This window comes from Myotis daubentonii, chromosome 15 (genome assembly GCF_963259705.1).
Source record: "Myotis daubentonii chromosome 15, mMyoDau2.1, whole genome shotgun sequence".
Taxonomy (NCBI): domain Eukaryota; kingdom Metazoa; phylum Chordata; class Mammalia; order Chiroptera; family Vespertilionidae; genus Myotis; species Myotis daubentonii.
The window spans coordinates 7,635,816-7,654,422 of record NC_081854.1 but is presented as its reverse complement, the minus strand read 5'-3'; the positions used below and the strand labels follow the sequence as shown (position 1 = coordinate 7,654,422).

Sequence of the window (18,607 nt, the reverse complement as noted above, 5' to 3'; positions counted from 1 at the left end):
GTTGGGTGCCGGAATCCTGGTTCGGAGGAGGGGGGTGGGGGGCCTGGACTCCTGGGTCTGAAGGAGGAGGGGGCTGGGGGCCTGGACTCCTGGGTTTGAGGAAGGGGTTGGGGGCCTGGACTCCTGGGTTTGAGGAAGGGGTGGGGGGCCTGGACTCCTGGGTTTGAGGAAGGGGTGGGGGGCCTGGACTCCTGGGTCTGAGGGAGGAGGGGCTGGGACCTGGACTCCTGGGTCTGAGGGAGGAGGGGCTGGGGGCCTGGACTCCTGGGTCGGAGGGAGGAGGGGTTGGGAGCCTGGACTCCTGGGTCTGAGGGAGGGAGCTGGGGGCCTGGACTCCTGGGTCTGAGGGAGGAGGGGCTGGGGGCCTGGACCCCTGGGTCTGAGGGAGGAGGGGCTGAGATCCCAGATTTCTGGGTCTGGGGGAGGAGGGGCTCCTGAATACTAGCATTCTGCTGAGGTCAGAGGGCTGGATGCCAAGGGCCCCAACCCTTGCCCCAGGGGCGGATCCCTGGCTCCTTTTCCTTTTCTAGCCCAGCAGTCTCTGCCCCTCCCAGTTGCAGGTGCTTTCACCTGCCCTGGTGACAGTAATGAGCCCGGGCAGAGGCGTTCCTGCCGGCAAAAGAGGGTGGGGCTGCCGGAGGGGCTCGGGCTGAGGCCTGCAGCCACGCCTGGCCGGGCTGTCAGAATCAGCCCCAGGCATCCTCACCTCTGTTCCCCCCCCCGCCCCCCCCCCCGTAGTGAGGTGAGGGGCCCTGGGCTCCTGGGGCTAAGAGAGGAGGGGGCTGAGGGTTTAGATTTCTTGGTCCTGGGTGACGAGGGTGCCGGGAGCCTGGACTCCTGGCTCTAGGGACTGAAAATACAGGCCTGGGTCATTGCAAAAACTTCCAAACCCTTCCTGGTCAAAGGCCGAGGGCTGGAGAGGAAGTGGGTGAGGCGGGGTGGCGTGAAGGTGGGGGTAAAGTCCCAGGGATGGGCTGGGCCACGGGTGGAACGGGGCCACCCTGGAGGCCTGGGCTGAGCCTTGGCAATTTGGGGCCTGGGTGGTGGAGAAACGCCATCCGCTGGTGGTGGGACCCTGTTTGAGTGCGGGGGGGGGGGGCGGGGGGGGCGGGGTCCCGGGTTTGAGGCCCCAGAGCTTCGGGAGCAAGCATAGCCGTGGGCGGGGACTGCGGGTGCTGAGTGGGCAGGAGAGGCGAGGGCCTGGGAGGCAGTGGGCCAGGGGCAAAGGCTCTGCAGGAAAGAGGAGAGAGCCTGACAGGGGACCAGATCTGGGGGTGCCTCCAGAGGCGCTGGGTGTTCGAAGGGACTTCTCCGGGGGTATGTTGGAGGCGGTGCCCTGGAGGGCGGAGGCAGAAGCACCAAGGTGGGGGAGACAAATGTTCCTGTGACTGGGGGGGTAGGGCGATGCGGATGTCTGAGGCAGCGGAAAAGAATAGACTGCAGCGGTTCTCAACCTGTGGGTCGCGACCCCTTTGGGGGTCGAACGACCCTTTCACAGGGGTCGCCTAAGAGCATCGGAAAACACAGATATAATGACATATTGTTTTTGTGATGAATCACTAGGCTGTAATTATGTTCAATTTGTAACAATGAGATGGGGGGTCACCACAGCATGAGGAACTGTATTAAAGGGTCGCGGCGTTAGGAAGGTTGAGAACCATTGGACTAGAGGCTCCTTCTTCAGGAGGAGGGCGCATGAGTGACGGGAGCGTGTTTTTGCTGATGGTGCTTAGTTCCGGAAGTGCTGTGTTCTGTTCACTACTGGTCTGTGGTCCCTCGGAGGGCGCCGAGGGAGCTAGCTCGTTTGGGCTCAGCCAGTGCCTCCCTTATTGCTCAGTTGGGTTGTGACCGTCTGAGACTAGACCCGGATCACCAGGAGCTCCTCAAGTCTTCACCGACTGGTCTCAGGGCCCCCAGACTCCTTGGCCTAGGGCAGTGGCCGGCAAACTGCGGCTCGCGAGCCACACGCGGCTCTTTGGCCCCTTGAGCGTGGCTCTTCCACAAAATACCACGCGCGGGCACGCATGTACAGTGCAGCTGAAACTTTGTGGCCCATGCGCAGAAGTCGGTATTTTGTGGAAGAGCCACACTCAAGGGGCCAAAGAGCCGCGTGTGGCTCGAGAGCCGCAGTTTGCCGGCCACTGGCCTAGGGAATGAATGGGGCCAGTCTCCCCATTGTACAGAGAAGGAAGGCGCTGTTAACTGAGGTGGAGTTTCGAGTCTGTTCTGCAGCCATGGGGCAGACCAGAGGTGTAGTCTGGGTACCTGAGACCCAGACATCAGATTGACACCCTTCCAGGGCTCCCAGCCAAGAGGTCAAGTTCTTCGTTGTGACCTGCCCTGGCCCGCTTCTCCCCCAGTCTTACCTCACCTCCCACCCTCTCCCCCTCCATCACTAGACTCCAGCCTCCCTGGCCTCTCCCAATGCCAGACATACAGGTCACTCCTGCCCCAGGGCCTTTGCACGGGCTGCTCTCCCAGCCTGGCATGCTTTCCTCCTGACATTCCCATGACTTGCTCCCTTCATTCCCCCTGAGGTCTATGTTCAAATGCCACATCAGAGAGACCTGCCCCGGCCTCTTTTCCAATTAAAAACTGCAGCACCTCTCAATCCTAGCATCCACCGTTCCCTGCCTTATTTCCCCCTGGGCATTTCTCATTATTTAACATACTATATAATTATTTATCTTTTTATCTGTCTCCTGGGATTGCAGCAGCATCATTCAATAGAAACATAATGCAAGCCAAATGTATAATTTAAAATTTTCTAGTAGCATCATTAAACTTTTTTTAAAACTAAAAATTAATGTTAGCTCTGACCAGGCGGTTCAGTTGGTTGAGGCATTGTCCTATACACTGAGAAGTGGCAGGTTCTATTCCCGGTCAGAAGACATTACCCAGATTTGGGGTTCAACCGATCAATGTTTCTCTCTCACTCTCTCTCTCTCTCTCTCTCTCCTCCTTTCCTCTCTCTAAAATCAATAAACATATCTTGGGGGTAGGATCCCCCCCCCATTGATTTTTAGAGAGAGTGGAAGGGAGCCGGGAGGGGGAGAGAGAGGGAGAGAGAGAAGCATCGATGTGACTGAGACACACCGATTGGTTGCGTTCCAATCCCACCTCGACTGGGGGATGGGGATTGGACCTGCAACCCAAGTACGTGCCCTTGACTGGGAATCGAACCCAGGACCCTCTGGTAACCACTGAGTCACATGGGCCAGGGCTTGGGTGAGGAATTTTTTTTTAAGTAAAAATTAATGTTAAAGATATATTTTTTTCACCCAAACTGGTTTGGCTCAGTGGATAGAGCGTCAGCCTGCGGACTAAAGGGTCCCAGGTTCGATTCCAGTCAAGGGCATGTACCTTGGTTTCGGGCACATCCCCAGTGGGGGGTGTGCAGGAGGCAGCTGATCGATATTTCTAACTCTGTATCCCTCCCCCCTCCTCTCTGTAAAAAATCAATAAAATATATTTTTAAAAAGATATATTTTTTAAATACTCAATATCTCCAGAATATTATTGCAGTATGTCATCAGCTAGGACTCTGGTGTATATGGTATATTCTTATAACCCCATCTCCGTTTGGATTCTCCCTTTCAAGTGCCCCATAGCCACATGGGGCTATTTATATTTAAATTTAATTAAAGTTGAATACAATTAAAAATTTATTTCCTCAGTCCCACTTGCCGCATTTCATGTGCCCAGTGGCCACATGGTGCGGTGGCTTCGTATTGGACAGCTCAGGGCTAGAATGTAAAGTCAGGGGTCTTTTTCTGGCATCTTCGTTGCCACATGACCAGAGTCTTGAACAGTGCCTTGCTCACAGGCTGACTTATTCTATAGTTATTGAATACATGAATGAATGAATGAATGAATGAATGAATGAATGAATGAATGAATGAATGAACGAAGAGGCGAGTAAATGAACTAAGAGGTCTATGGACCCATTTTACAGAAGTATAAAAAGAGGTCCGGTGAAGAAAGACAGTGGGGACTGCCTGGGGGGAGATTTGAGGGGGGTTGACCTCCATCCTCTTCTCTTCCCCTGCAGACCATGGCAGCAGTGACCATGACGGTGCCCGGGAGGAAGGCGCCCCCCAGGACGGGCCCAGTGCCCGAGGCGGCCCAGCCCTACCTGTTCACAGCCCAGGGGCCAAGCTTGGGTGTCGGGCCTGGGGGCATGGCCACCTCCCCGGAGTGGACCGCGCGGCGCCTGGTGTGGGTGCCTTCGGAGCTGCACGGGTTCGAGGCGGCGGTGCTGCGAGATGAGAGCGAGGAAGAGGCCGAGGTGGAGCTGGCGGAGAGTGGACGACGGCTGCGGCTGCCGCGGGACCAGGTCCAGCGCATGAACCCGCCGAAGTTCAGCAAAGCCGAGGACATGGCCGAGCTGACCTGCCTCAACGAGGCCTCGGTGCTGCACAACCTCCGCGAGCGCTACTACTCCGGCCTCATCTACGTGAGTGCCCCCTGCCCGGCGGGGCATGGCTGGGGCGGGAGCTGGCGGCAGCGCCCTGCCTTGAATGAACGTGGGGCTGGCTGTTCATAATCTTTATCCCACGCCCTGTGACCATGCCCACACTTAGTTGCCAAATTATAAATTATTGGGGTTACCAGGACTGCCTCGGACCCCAGTGGGGGTGCCCCAGGATATTGTAGTATCTTATTATTTCCCTAAAGCAGAAAGAATTCTGAATTCTCCCCTGGAGTGGGCACCCAGCGTGCTCTGAGAAAGGGAAGTGGGTCTGTAATGATAACTAGAACCACTGAGTATGGAAAAACACTACGTGCCTGCCATACATGAATTCATCTCCTCTTCCTCACACGGGTAGAGTCTGTTATTGTCCCCATTTTATCTAAAAGGAAACCGAGGCCCAGAGAAATTTAATACAATACAAGCTAGCATTTATTTATTTATTTATTTAGGAAGAGAGAGGGAGTGATAGAAATATCAATGATAAGCCCTAGTTGGTTTGGCTCAATGGATAGAGCTTTGGCCTGTGGACCGAAGGGTCCCAGGTTCGATTCCGGCCAAGGGCACATGCCTGGGTTGCAGGCTTGATCCCCAGGAGGGGGCATGCAGGAGACAGCCAATCGATGATTCTCTCTCATCATTGATGTTTCTATCTCTCTCTCCCTCTCCCTTCCTCTCTAAAGTCAATAAAATATATTTTTTTAAAAAAAGAAAATAGCCGAACCGGTTTGGCTCAGTGGATAGAGCATCGGCCTGCGGACTCAGGGGTCCCGGGTTCGATTCCGGTCGGGGGCATGTACTTTGGCTGCGGGCACGTCCCCACTGGGGGGGCGTGCAGGAGGCAGCTGATCCATCTCTCTCATCGATGTTTCTGGCTCTCTATCCCTCTCCCTTCTTCTCTGCAAAAACTCAATAAAATATATTAAAAAAAAAAAAAGAAAGAAAAGAAAATATCAATGATGAGAGAGAATCGTCGATTGGCTTCCTCCTGCAAGCCCACGCCGGGGAATGGAACCAGAATCCCTAGGTTCATGGGTCGACACTCAACCACTAAGCAACACCGGCTGGGCATAAACTATCATTTATTAAGCATCTACGAGGCCCCCTAAATATATTATCGCATGGGGGTGGCTGAAAAAAAATTAGGGTAGCAGATTGTAATGACATAATACCTTACTTCGAGGAGATAAAAACTGATGAACACACACAGCTTACGTAAAAACATGCATATTGTCTCAACACGTCTTCACAATTATAAAGCATTTATAGATAAAGAAACTGACGCACAGAAAGATCAAGTTCCTTGACCAAGGTTACCCAGTTGGACACGGTGGACCTGAGTGGTCCAGTTCTAGGCTCTACCATGTTGCCAGGTTGCCTCTGAGATTAAGACGGGATCGAGGAGCCCTGCCCGAGGTGGCTCAGTGGTTAGAGCTCCACCTGGCGCACCAAAAGGCCCAGGGTTTGATTCCCGGTCAAGGGGGCGTACCTGGGTGGTAGGTTCGATCCCCTGTCGGGGTGCGTGCAAGAAGCAACGCACTGATGTGTCTCTCTCACATCGATGTTTCCTCTCTCTCCCTTCAACTCTCTCTAAAATTCAATGGAGCCCAGCTGGTGTGGCTCAGTGTTTGAGTGTCAACCTATGAACCAAGAGGTCAGGGTTCGATTCCCAGTCAGGGCACATGCCCGGGGTTGCGGGCTCGATCCCCAATAGGGGGTGTGCGGGAGGCAGCCGATCAATGATTCTCTCTCATCATTGATGTTTCTATCTCTCTCTTCCTCTCCCTTCCTCTCTGAAATCAATAATACATATATATATTTTTAAATATATTTTATTGATTTCAGAGAGGAAGGGAAAGGGATAGAGAGTTAGAAACATCAATGAGAGAGAAACATCGATCAGCTGCCTCCTGCACACCTCCTACTGGGGATGTACCCGCAATCGAGGTACATGCCTTTGATGAGGAATCGAACCTGGGACCCTTGAGTCATCCACTGAGCCAAACCATCTAGAGCTAAAAATATATTTTTTTAAAAAAATCAATGGAAAAAATATCCTCAGATGAGGATTAGCAAACAAACAAACAAACTGAAAGACAGGATCGGCCATAGCGAGGAGGACTGTGGCAGGGCAGTCTCTGTTAACAAAGCATTTCATGTCTCACGTTATGTAATCTTCACAGCAAACAGACGAACGAGGGCAGCGGTTCCTAGCCCTGCCTTCACATTAGGATCACCTGGGGAATTTTTTATTTTTTTAAATACCCACACCCGAGTCCCACTCCAACCCATTACACCCAGGCTCTCGGGGGGTGTGGCGGGGTATTTGGCATTTTTAATAAGCTTCCAGGGCGGTTTTAAAGGGCAGCCAGAGCGTTGTTCAGAGCAAACAGGATTAGAGAGACTGACAAGGAATGTCGAGAATAATAGTGAAGAATAATCATGGTGGGTGGCTAGCAAATATTGACCGAGCACTTACGCGGTGCCGAGGACTGTTCCGAGGGCTGTGTGGGGGTTACCAGCTCGCCTCTGTCGCCTGATGTTCAGGAATGTTGAGTGTCTCAGGTCCCGGGTCACACAGACATGATGGAGTCCTGCCAGGATTTGAACCCGGACAGCTGGCCCCGGAGTTAATTCTCCAAACACCAGCTTGGAGGGCTGGGGTCTCACTGCTTTGCTCATTTAAAGTGGCCACACCGAAGAAATCATCAAAATGCCTAGCTAAGCCCTAGCCCAGCGGTTCTCAACCTGTGGGTCGAGACCCCTTTGGCGGTCGAACGACCCTTTCACAGGGGTCGCCTAAGACCATCCTGCATATCAGATATTTACATGACGATTCATCACAGTAGCAACATGACAGTGATGAAGTAGCAACGAAAATAATGTTATGGTTGGGTCACAACATGAGGAACTGTATTTAAAGGGCCAGAAGGTTGAGAACCACTGCCCTAGCCAGTTTGGCTCAGTGGATAGAGCGTCAGCCTGCAGACTCAAGGGTCCCAGGTTCAATTCTGGTCAAGGGCACATGCCCGGGTCGCGAGCTCGGTCCCCAGTGTGGGGTGTGCAGGAAGCAGCCGATCAATGATTCCCTTTCATTATTGATGTTTCTATCTCTCTCTTCCCTCTCTTCCTCTCTGAAATCAATAAAAATGTATTTTTAAAAAATGCCTAGCTAAAAGCCTAAAAGGCAAAGTGCTGGTTTTATATTTTAAAAAAGCTACAAAAACTCAATGAGAATAATACATTTTTTTCAATAAATGATGCGATATATAAAAATATGAAAATGAATAAACTGGCTCCAATATCCACCCTCTTAAGGGTCACAAAGCACAAGATTCGATTTTTTAAAATTATATATATTTTTATCGATTTCAGAGAGGAAGGGAGAAGGAGAGAGAGACAGAAACATCAATGATGAGAGAGAATCATTGATCAGCTGCCTCCTGCACACCCCGCACTAGGGATTGAGCCCACAACCTGGACATGTGCCCTGACCGGGAATCGAACCGTGATCTCTTGGTTCATAGGTCAATGCTCAATCACTGAGCCATGCCGGCCGGGCAAGATTAGATATTTTTATGAGTTTTGACTCCTGATTGGGAAGGAGGAGACCGAGGCTGGGAGGGGCCAGTGGTTGGCTCAGGGCCCCTCAGCTTGTGGTGGCAGATGTGGATTTGAATCGGGGGCTCTCTGACCCTGGATGGGGTTGGCACCTTCCCCAGGCTGCACTGGCCTCTTCCGATTCCTCACGCGCCTTTGTAGGTCCTGGGAAGGGGGCCTCTGCCCCAGCCACTGCCCTGCTCACCAAAGGCAGGGAGATCGGAGAGACACCCACAACACCCAGCCACCCTTTGCCTCTTTTTGTTGTTAATCCTCACCCGAGGATATTTTTCCATTGATTTTAGATAGAGTGGAAGGAGGGAGGGAGGGAGATACACGGATGTGAGAGACACATTGCGATTGGTTGCCTCCTGCACATGCCAGACCAGGGCTGGGGATCTAACCTGCAACCCAGGTACATACCTCTGACTGGGAATTGGACCCTGGACCCTTCGGTGCTCAGGCCAACGTCCTAACCACTTAGAGGCACCGGCCTGGGCCTCCTTTGCCTCTTAATAAATACTCTGAACTCTCTCAGTAGCCTGGTAAGGTATGTGCTGGCACCCCCATTCTTCCGGTGGGGAAATTGAGCCTTAGAGAGGGGCCAGGACATGGACAAAGCCCCAGAGCTAGTAACAGGATAAATTGGGACTTGAACCCAGGTCATCTGACTCCAAACACCACGTCCTGTCTACTGCAGTAGGAAGACCATTGGGAAAGTTCAGGGGAAAACAAATGGTGAGGCCTGAGCTACGATTGTGGCCCAGGAACCAGAGAGCTGGGGCCTGACAAGTGGAAGTGAAGCGAAAGGTTCCAGAAGCCCAGATGGGAAGTGAGTTGAGCCTTAATCATATCACTCACACTGCGTGAGCGCCTGGTTTCCCATTGGGTGCTGTTGTAAACTCCTCTCTACATAAGGCTGTGAGGTAGGGATTCTCCCTCCTCCTCCCACAGCTTGGAGAGGAGAAGCCATTGGCCCAGCAGAAGTTAACAGCTAACGTATCATGCACATTTGGTGTTCTGGGGCCCATGCTCGGCTCTGTACATGCAACATGAATTCGTGGGTGGCTCCCAGCATCCCTATATGGGAGCACTGTTCCCGGCCCCATTTGAGGAGAAAATGAGACTCAGCAAGGGCAAGGTGGATGTTAGCTGGATGTCAGCAGTGCGGTGTGCCCAGCCGGCGTGGCTCAGTGGTTGAGCGTCGTCCTATGAACCTGGAGGTCACGGTTCGATTCCCGGTCAGGGCACATCCCTGGGTTGCAGGCTCAATCCCCTGTGTGGGGAGTGCAGGAGGCAGCTGATCAATGATTCTCTTTCATCATTCATGTTTCTATCTCTCTCTCCCTCTCCTTTCCTCTCTGAAATCAATTAAAAAAATTTTTTTTAATTAAAAAAAAGAAGTGCAGTGCAAGCTGTGGCCTGCTTGTTAAGCCCAGGCCTTGCTTAATACATATCTGCTGACAGGCCACTGGTGATGGGGAGGTAGTGTTTCCCAGTGGAAAGTAGGGCTTCTGGGGCCCCAGAAATCCGGTTTCTGCCTCTAAGAGTCACTCAGGGTCACCGTCCTTGACTGGGACGCTTGGGGCAGGGAGGGCACCTGTCCGTTGAACACTCCTGGTGCTCCCTGCTCTGTGGGACACCGGGAGGGGCATTGTGGGCCTTCACTTTTATGTATGTATTTATTTAATACATTTTTATGGATTTCAGAGAGGAAGGGAGAGGGAGAAAGAGATAGAAACATCAATGATGAGAGAGAATCATTGATCGGCTGCCTCCTGCACGCCCCCTACCGGGGATCCAGCCCGCAGCCTTGACCGGAATGGAACCCGGGACCCTTCAGTCCACAGGCGGATGTTTTATCCACTGAGCCACACCAGCTAGGGCTGGGCCTTTACTTTTAGAGTCCTTCTAGGTGGTGGTGTGAAAAGCCCCATTTTCCAGGAGTGGAGACTGAGGCTCAGCGAGGGCACACCCCTTGTGTGAAGTCACACAGCTAGACACCCAGGCTGAGGGAGCTCCTAGCTCCCAGGTGGATGGGTAAGAGCGTCCCAGGGTAATAGTGCGAGTGCTTTATGGGCCCCGCCTTGGGCCGGCTGGTTTTTATTCATTATCTCCCTTAATCCCTGCAGACTCTGTAATGAAGTGGGGAGTGTCACCCCCGGTTTCTCAAGGAGGAAACCGAGACTGGGGAGAGTCTCGGGCTGAGAAGAGGTGGAGGCGGGAGTTGGGCCCCCTCGGGGCTGCCTTCAGGGCCCCCAGTGCTGGGACAGCCACTCCAGACCCGTCCGGACAGCTTTCCCCTCCTGCTCTCTGGGCGCAGCAGCCTCTGCCCTTTGGCCCTGGCCTTGGCAGCCGGCTCAGGTTCCTGTTGAGGTGTCACCCAGGCGACAAGGTGTGGCTGGCAGGATGGGGCTGGGGTGGGAGGGTGGCGTGGGGAGTGGGTTCGTCCGCCAGCCAGGAGTGGGGGCCGGGGCGCCAGCAGCCATGAGATACCCTCCCAGGGAATGTGGTCCGGCCGCCCCGCCCTCGGAGAGCCCGGAGCTCCCTGAGCACCCAGCAAACCGGTTGCTCTGCTCCCGGCTGGCCACCCACCCTCCGCCCGTGAAAAGCCTGGCACCTGGGAGCCGGGCAGCTTGTGGTGGCCACACCCTGCGCTGCTGGAGCAGCACAAGCTGTCAGGGAGTTGAAAGCAGCCCTGTTACTAACCAACTAAGTAACCGGCCAGCCAGCTAACTAGCTGCTTAGCTGGCTAAGTGGCTAACTGGTTTAGTAGTTAACCAGCTAAGCCACTAAGCGGCTAATTTTCTGGCTAGCTCAGCTAGTTAGCTCTCTGGGTTGGTGTGGCCAGGTAACTAGCTAGCTCTCTCGTTGTCTAACTACCTCTATCAGTCCTGAGTGCCTGTTGTCTACCCGGTGCCCAGAAGGAGCTGGAGCAGTTCTCAAACCACCCCAGGGTCCCGAATCCAGGCCCAATGGGTATGTGCACGAATTCAGGAAATCTGTGAACATGAATGCCAAAAAAAAAAAAAGATTACATCTTGCCCTAACCTGTTTGGCTTAGTGGATAGAGCGTCGGCCTGCGGACTGAAGGGTCCCGGGTTCGATTCCGGTCAAGGGCATGTACCTTGGTTGCAGGCACATCCCTAGTGGGGAGTGTGCAGGAGGCAGCTGGTCAATGTTTCTCTCTCATCGATGTTTCTAACTCTCTATCCCTCTCCCTTCCCTCTCCCTTCTTCTCTGTAAAATAATCAATAAAATATATTTTTTTTTAAAAAAAGATTACATCTTAATTTCCATGCACCTGGATCCTGAATTCTAGCATTTCCTCCAATAAGAGTGAACCCCAAGTTTGAGTATAATAGACAATCTACACTATACCTGTTTTATGCAGCAACATACTTATTATTTTTAAAATTTTTTTTTATTGATTTCAGAGAGGAAGGGAGAGGGAGGGAGAGAAACATCAGTGATGAGAATCATTGATTGGCTACTACTGCACGCCCCATATTGGGGATCGAGTCTGCACCCCTGGCTTGTGCCCTGACTGGAAATTGAACCCTGACCTCCTGGTTTATAGGTCGATGCTTAACCACTGAGCCACGCTGGCCGGGCTAGGCAGCAACATACTGAGATTTCACGTTTTTATGTTCACATTATAAACTTGCATTTAATCATAGGTAACACTTTTTTGGTTATATAATCTAATTCGTGTAAGCAAGACCCATGAGTCTGTATTAATAGAAACCGCAGAATACATTTCAGTCGCAGCCAAGATTGTGATCACCCTTTCCCAGATATGTGTGTATTCAGGCACATACACAAAAACATCCTGCTTTCACCCCCACCCCCGTGCCCATGCCATGCTAACACTCCCGCCTGGTTTCCTGTCCCTTGATAATGTTTCCGAGATCACTCCATCCCCGTTCGCCGAGAGTGTCATAGAACCATGTACGGACACGTATCCAGGTCATTGCCGTGCGAAGAATGCTGCGACAGAGGAGTTTGCACAGGGCCCTTTCAGGCGTGTGAGTCCAGGCAGCGACAGGCTGTGACTCACGACTGGCCGGCTGCAAAGTCCACCTTCTCTCTCTGGGTGAATCCTTGCCCATGCAGCCCCTCCGTGCAATTTGGAAAGATTCTTTCCCACCGGCCGCCTGACGATGTTTGTAACAGATGTTCAAAGCCGACATTGCCCGGCGGGTGTGGCTCGGTAGTTGAGCATCAGCTCATGCACCCAGAGGTCACTGGTTCGATTCCCTGTCAGGGCACATACCAGGGTGGTGGGCTCGGCCCCCAGTCAGGGGCGTGCAGGAGGCAGCCGATGGATGGTTCTCTCTCATTGATGTTTCTATCTCTCTCTCCCTCTCCTTCCTTCTCTCTCTCAAAAAAATTAATAAATCAATAAAAAATATTTTTAAAAAATTTGACATTGCCCTGGCTGGTTTGGCTCGGTGGATAGAGCGTCAGCCTGCGGACTGAAGGGTCCCAGGTTTGATTCCAGTCAAGGGCATGTACCTTGGTTGTGGGCACATCCCCAGTAGGGGGTGTGCAGAAGGCAGCTGATCGATGTTTCTCTCTCATCGATGTTTCTAACTCTCTATTCCTCTCCCTTCCTCTCTGTAAAAAATCAATAAAATATATTAAAAAAAATTGACATTGTCGCTGTGAATGGCAGCCCCTTTGACGGATGTCGTGCAGTGTGCAGCCCACCCACCCGGCTGTCCGTGCGACCCCGCGCTGCCCCCCGGGCCGGCGGCGGGCAGGAGCTGAGTCCTCTTCCTTCTCGTCCGCTGCAGACGTACTCGGGCCTGTTCTGTGTGGTCATCAACCCGTACAAGCAGCTCCCCATCTACACGGAGGCGATTGTGGAGATGTACCGGGGCAAGAAGCGCCACGAAGTGCCGCCCCACGTGTACGCCGTGACGGAGGGGGCCTACCGCAGCATGCTCCAGGGTGAGTCTGAGTCCCGCCCACAGGCCCCTTTTTCCTCGGCCTCCGTGGCCACCCCTTCTCGCAACAAGCACCGTTCGGGAGTCACGTGGGCCAGGGTTCTGCCAAAACGTCTCTTGAGACAGTGATTCTCGGAGCGCTCATCCGCTCACCGTCTCTGTTGCTGGTGGGATCTGCATGGACATGGGTGGAGAGCAGCCCCTTACGTGATGGGCAGATGGGGTTGCCGTACCGCTGGGCAGGTTGTACACTGCACGGGGGTGTCTGTTAAAGGGGCCGCCGTTCGTCCCACGACAGTGTGAATCAGTCCTGGCGAAATTACACGGCCCACACATAATGTGCTCATTACTTATTTACTATGCATCACCTATTTTATTTTATTTATTGTTAATCCTCACTCGAGGATCCTTTTTCCATTGATTTTGAGAGAGAGTGGAAGGGAGGGAGGGAGGGAGAGAGAGAGAGAGAGAGAGACATTGATGTGAGAGAGGCACATTGACTGGTGCTTCCCATGCACCCTGACCAGGGCCAGGATCAAACCTGTAACCCAGATACAAGGCCTTATGCAGGAATCGAACCTACAACGCTTTGGTGCGTGGGCTGACGCTCTAACCATTGAGCAACACCAGCCAGCACTATCGTCTACCAGTATTTTAATAAATATTTTGTATGTATTAAGATACATATTAAATATTTTAAAATGTATACCTTTCAATCATATGACATAGAAGAGTATGCAGCAGTATATGTATATTGTATGTATTATACTTACATCATTTAATAAATGCTATGTCTCTAGGGTGTATTATAATGATATATTTATGTCGTAGCACGCAGCGGCTCTCAGCGTGCCGTGTCACCAGCAGCAGCAGCAGCACCTGCTGAGTCAGAAACTGGGGGGAGGCTCAGCAGACAGTGTTTAATGAGACCCCCAGGCTCCTTCTGCAGACCCTGAAGCAGGCGGCAGGTGTAATGGACGATCGAGAATGCGCCTGTTTCATGCATCTAAACGTGTTTAGATGTCACGTTTTTATATTCACGTTATACATTTATCCTTCACCCTTGGTGACACTTGTTTCCAGAGTCTAATTTGTTATACATTTATTTGTATAATTTTCAGCTCTTATTATATCCCACTTATGATTATACCTTAGGGATAAATGTACAATAAAGTAAGGGTGAGTGCCTACTTCGCGCCAAGCACATTTCGTGGATTAGCACGTTTAACCTCATAGCAACCCCATGAAGCAGGTGAGCTCATCTCCCTGGCTTCCAGGTGGGGAAACTGAGGCACAGTCCTTGCCCCCACTGGTGGCTGAGGTAGGATTTGAACCCAAGCTCCCCGACTCTTGCCTCCCTGGGGTCCAGGATGCCCCTCTCATGTCTTTGGATCTCACATGGCACAGGGTAGGGGCTCAAATTGATGTTTGATGAATGAATGCCATGCTATTCAGTTGGAGTTTATTGTCTCCTCAGGTGAGAAAACTGAGGCTCAGAGAGGGACAGCTGCTTTTCCAGGAACACACAGAAAGCAAGAGTTGGGTGTGGTATTAGAATCCAGGGTGTCGCACATCAAAACCCAAGCCTTCCCTTATCCTCCAGGAATTATTTTGATTAGGGAGTGGCCAGCATAAGGGGCCGGGGTCCTGCAGGAGAGACCCTCCCAAGTGACATCTTCTCCTCTCTCCCCTACAGATCGTGAGGATCAGTCCATTCTCTGCACGTGAGTAGTCCTGAGGGCTTCCTGGTGGAGGTGGTCCTAGCTGGGTGGGGCTCTCCTTGGAGTGGACTCATTGCTGACCCCTCTTGCTTCCCCTTGTTCCCCCCCACAGTGGGGAGTCCGGGGCCGGGAAGACAGAAAACACCAAGAAGGTCATCCAGTACCTCGCCCACGTGGCATCATCACCGAAGGGCAGGAAGGAGCCGGGCGTACCGGTAAGTGACCTGCTCTAGAGCCTGCCACCTGCAGTGCCCCCTCCATCTCAGCCTCGGCTTCCCCCATAATTCCCTGTCTTCCTCAGGGGGGCCATAGTTGTGGGTCTTCTCCTGGCTTCCCATGCTGCTTGAGCACCTACTGTGTGCCTAATAGATTGCTGGGAGCCGTGGCAGGTGGAAAAGAAATGCAAGGGCCAGTTGTTGGCCTTTAGAACAGTATCAGGCACATAGTAGGTGCTTACATTCCTGAGCACCTACTATGTGTCAGGCCTAATTTAGATACCTGCAGTGCCCTTGTTGGCTTTATAAGTGGGCATTTATATAGCGCTTGTCCCTGTGCTCACATTAATTTAACGCTCCAGGGACGTGGGTGGGGTGTTGTTTCCCTGTGTCAAAATGAGAAACCGAGGAAAGGGCTGGAGGAGTCGCTTTCGGAGGTCACACACCCAACAAGGGCTAGAGTGGATTCAGACCCAGGCATGTGGTCCCCCCAGGCCACCTGGCTCCACACGCCCAGTTTCCCCTTGTCGCTCTCCTGCCCTGCCCACTGCCTGAGACCACCAGCTCACTTGTGTGTCTGTCCACGTTTCATGTACCGCGTCCTGATCCATGTCCCGGTCCGTGTCTCGTGTCCCGTGACTTCCTCAGGCCTCCACCGGCACCATGTCTTATGTGAGTAGCAGGGAATCACCTCGAGTCATAATGCCACCCAGGTCACCCCAAACTACAGTCTTCCTGACACACAGGGCCCAAGGCATTGATGGTTATACCTGCCAGGGAGTCACACTGCTGCTTATGGTGGTCCTACTAGGTGCACACCAGGCCCTGCACTGTCACTTAATGCAACCCTGCTATGTACACACAGCCCCCCGCTCCCACTGTGTACACACACCTAGGGCCCGTGCTGTCATTTAATGTGGTCCTACTATGTGTACAGACCCAGTCTGAATTGCTACTTATATTAGCTCTACGGTGTGTGCAGACTGGCCACAAATATCAACATGAAATAACTCAGAGACCAAAAGTACCATTTATTGCTGATCTGCTAAATGTTTGTAGATGGGGCCCATAGACACCATGAATTCACACAACCCAGAGACACACACTGCCATGTACAGGCCCTCGGCTCAGGCTGGTCTCTGAGGGCTCTCAAGGAAATTAAAGAAATAGGCCATGCCCTAGAGAGCCTGGCTAGGAAGGAAGAAAAGAAAATTGCCATTTATTGAGCACCTACTATGTTCCTGGCTCTGACACCAAGATGGCTGTGGGGAAGTTTAGAGTCAGATCCTCCACCCACAGGGAAGGAAACTGCTGTTTCTTGAATGCCTACAATGTGTCAGTTGGAGGCACTTTATGTACAGATGGTATAGATTTTTCCTCAATCATCTCACAAGTAATGCATGCGTACATATTCCCTGTAACTACAGCAAAATCAGATCAAGTGGAATTCCTTTCTTCCTCTCAGTGCCTCTTCCTTGGAGTGGCTTACACTGTTGACAGTTTGGTGTGTATCCTTGCAGACCTTACTCTAAATGTTTACAAACATATATACATACGTGTAGAATCGGGAGTCTTGTTTTGAGTGGGGTTTTTTTCCCTCAATTTATTTATTTATTCTTTTTTTATTTTATTGATTTCAGAGAGGAACGGAGAGGGATAGAGAGATAGAAACATCAATAATGAGAGAGAATCATTCATTGGCTGCCTCCTGCCTGCCCCCTACTTGGGGGGGATCTAGCCGGCAACCCAGGCATGTGTCTTTGGCTGGAATCGAACCTGGGACCCTTTGGTCCACAGGCCGACACTGTATCCACTGAGCCAAACCAGCTAGGGCTCAATTTGTTGTGTGGTTTGTTTTTTTTATCAGTGGGATTACATTGTAGGTACAGTCCTGCAGGGTTTTGTTTTGTTTTGTTTGCTTTGTTTCCACTCGACAATATGTCTTGGAGATGGTTGCTAGTTCCCTTCACCGTAGACTGACAGCACCACCCAGATGCAGGGAGGTGGGCACACACCCAGACACACAAAAGGCGCCCCCGCCCCCCACGTTCGGTCAGCTGCAGCACAGACCCCCATCTCCTGCCCCCTCTCACTGAGGCGCCCCCTCCCAGGGTGAGCTGGAGCGGCAGCTTCTTCAGGCCAACCCCATCCTGGAGGCCTTCGGCAATGCCAAGACGGTGAAGAATGACAACTCCTCCCGATTTGTGAGTGCAGGGAGCGCGCTGCTGGATGCCTGGCGCCAAACAGCAGCTGGGCATGAAGGGGGGCGGGGGGGCAAATGTGTGAGTCCGCCACGGGGGAGGGGCTGGCGGGGCTGGGGGCCTGGGTCGCGAGGAAAGAAGTCAAAGGGGCCTGGACCTTGGATTCCCCAGGGAGCCCCCACTGAGACCCCATGATTGGGGCGGGGTTCAGGTGCAGGGAGAGAGAGACAGGAGGCAGGCCTGGCTCCAGGAGGGGTGAATGTGCGGGAGGGCTGCTCTTCAGACCCTCAGCTAAGCCCCCACGCGCTTACCTCCCAGGGCAAGTTCATCCGCATCAACTTCGACGTCGCCGGGTACATCGTGGGCGCCAACATCGAGACCTGTATCCTTCCCGGCCTGAGGGCCTGGGGGCTGCGGGCGGGCGGCCGGGAGGGAGGCGCTGGGGATCTCACCGCTTCCAGGGAACTGGCGTCTGTCTACGCGCACAGGAAGCCCTGGCTCCCCGCTGCGCAGAAACCGTGCCTCAGTTTCCCCCTCAGTGGAAAGGGAAGGATCACAGAACCTCAGGAAAGGACAGAGACGGCATCACCACGTGGAGGGAGGAGGGGAGGGGCTCCCGCTGCGTTTAGGGGAAGGCGGGCACAGCCCCGCTGGGGGGCGGTGGGTCGGGGTCCCCAGCACCATCTCCGGGTTCGGTGACCACAGTCCACTCGGAGGACTCACAGGCCTGGGCACACAGTCACGCTCACGCCCTGATTCATCACGGCGGAAGGACACCGCACAGTTAGCCAGGGATCAGCCCGGCTTCCAGACCCCTCTCCCGGGGCAGCCACACGGGCACGCGCCTCCCCCAGCAGAGAGAGGGCGCGCAAGTACAGTGCGATTGAAACTTCGTGGCCCATGCGCAGAAGTCGGTATTTTGTGGAAGAGCCACACTCAAGGGGCCAAAGAGCCACATGTGGCTCGCGAGCCGTGGTTTGCTGAGCCGAAAACTTTAGGCTCAGGGAGCCCCGCCCAAAACCCAGGCTCCGGGACACCAGCCAGGGGCAGCCGCCGCGCACAGGGGCCTCAGGCCTGCAGTGTCTGCCCGGTTCTGCACGGGGCAGCCTGCTCGCCGCGGGAATTTACAAGCTAAAACACAGCGGCCCGTGTGCAGATGGAACAAGGCGCTGAGCTGGGCTCCAGTCCAGCTCTGCCGCTTTGGAGCTGTTGGGACCCTGGGCACGTGATGAGGCCGCTCTGTGCCTCAGTTTCCCCTCCGTAGAAGGGGAAGGATCACAGAACCTGCCCCAGAAGGGTTTAGAGAACAGCGTGGGTCAGATTCTCAGCACTGCGCCCACCACATAGTAAGCAGTCAATAATGAGCTCTAGTTATTAAAAGTAAATTAATATTATTTTAATCCTCACCTGAGGATATGTTTTTATTGATTTTGAGAGAGAGAGAGAG

General features: G+C 53.1%; 1 protein-coding gene across 5 annotated transcripts in view; it reads left to right on the top strand.

The window, feature by feature from the left end:
• The window catches only part of MYH14 (myosin heavy chain 14), a 95,916-nt gene that overhangs the window by 10,494 nt on the left and 66,815 nt on the right, over positions 1 to 18,607 (top strand). For 4 of the 5 annotated variants that reach the window (XM_059665282.1, XM_059665280.1, XM_059665283.1 and 1 more), the window contains exons 2-8: positions 4,052 to 4,456; positions 12,871 to 13,027; positions 14,720 to 14,747; positions 14,857 to 14,959; positions 15,608 to 15,631; positions 17,071 to 17,163; positions 17,479 to 17,542. In XM_059665282.1, the coding sequence (XP_059521265.1) occupies positions 4,052 to 4,456; positions 12,871 to 13,027; positions 14,720 to 14,747; positions 14,857 to 14,959; positions 15,608 to 15,631; positions 17,071 to 17,163; positions 17,479 to 17,542 (874 nt within the window). The remainder of the gene's footprint in view (positions 1 to 4,051; positions 4,457 to 12,870; positions 13,028 to 14,719; positions 14,748 to 14,856; positions 14,960 to 15,607; positions 15,632 to 17,070; positions 17,164 to 17,478; positions 17,543 to 18,607) is intronic. The other variant, XM_059665281.1, reaches the window with a different exon arrangement.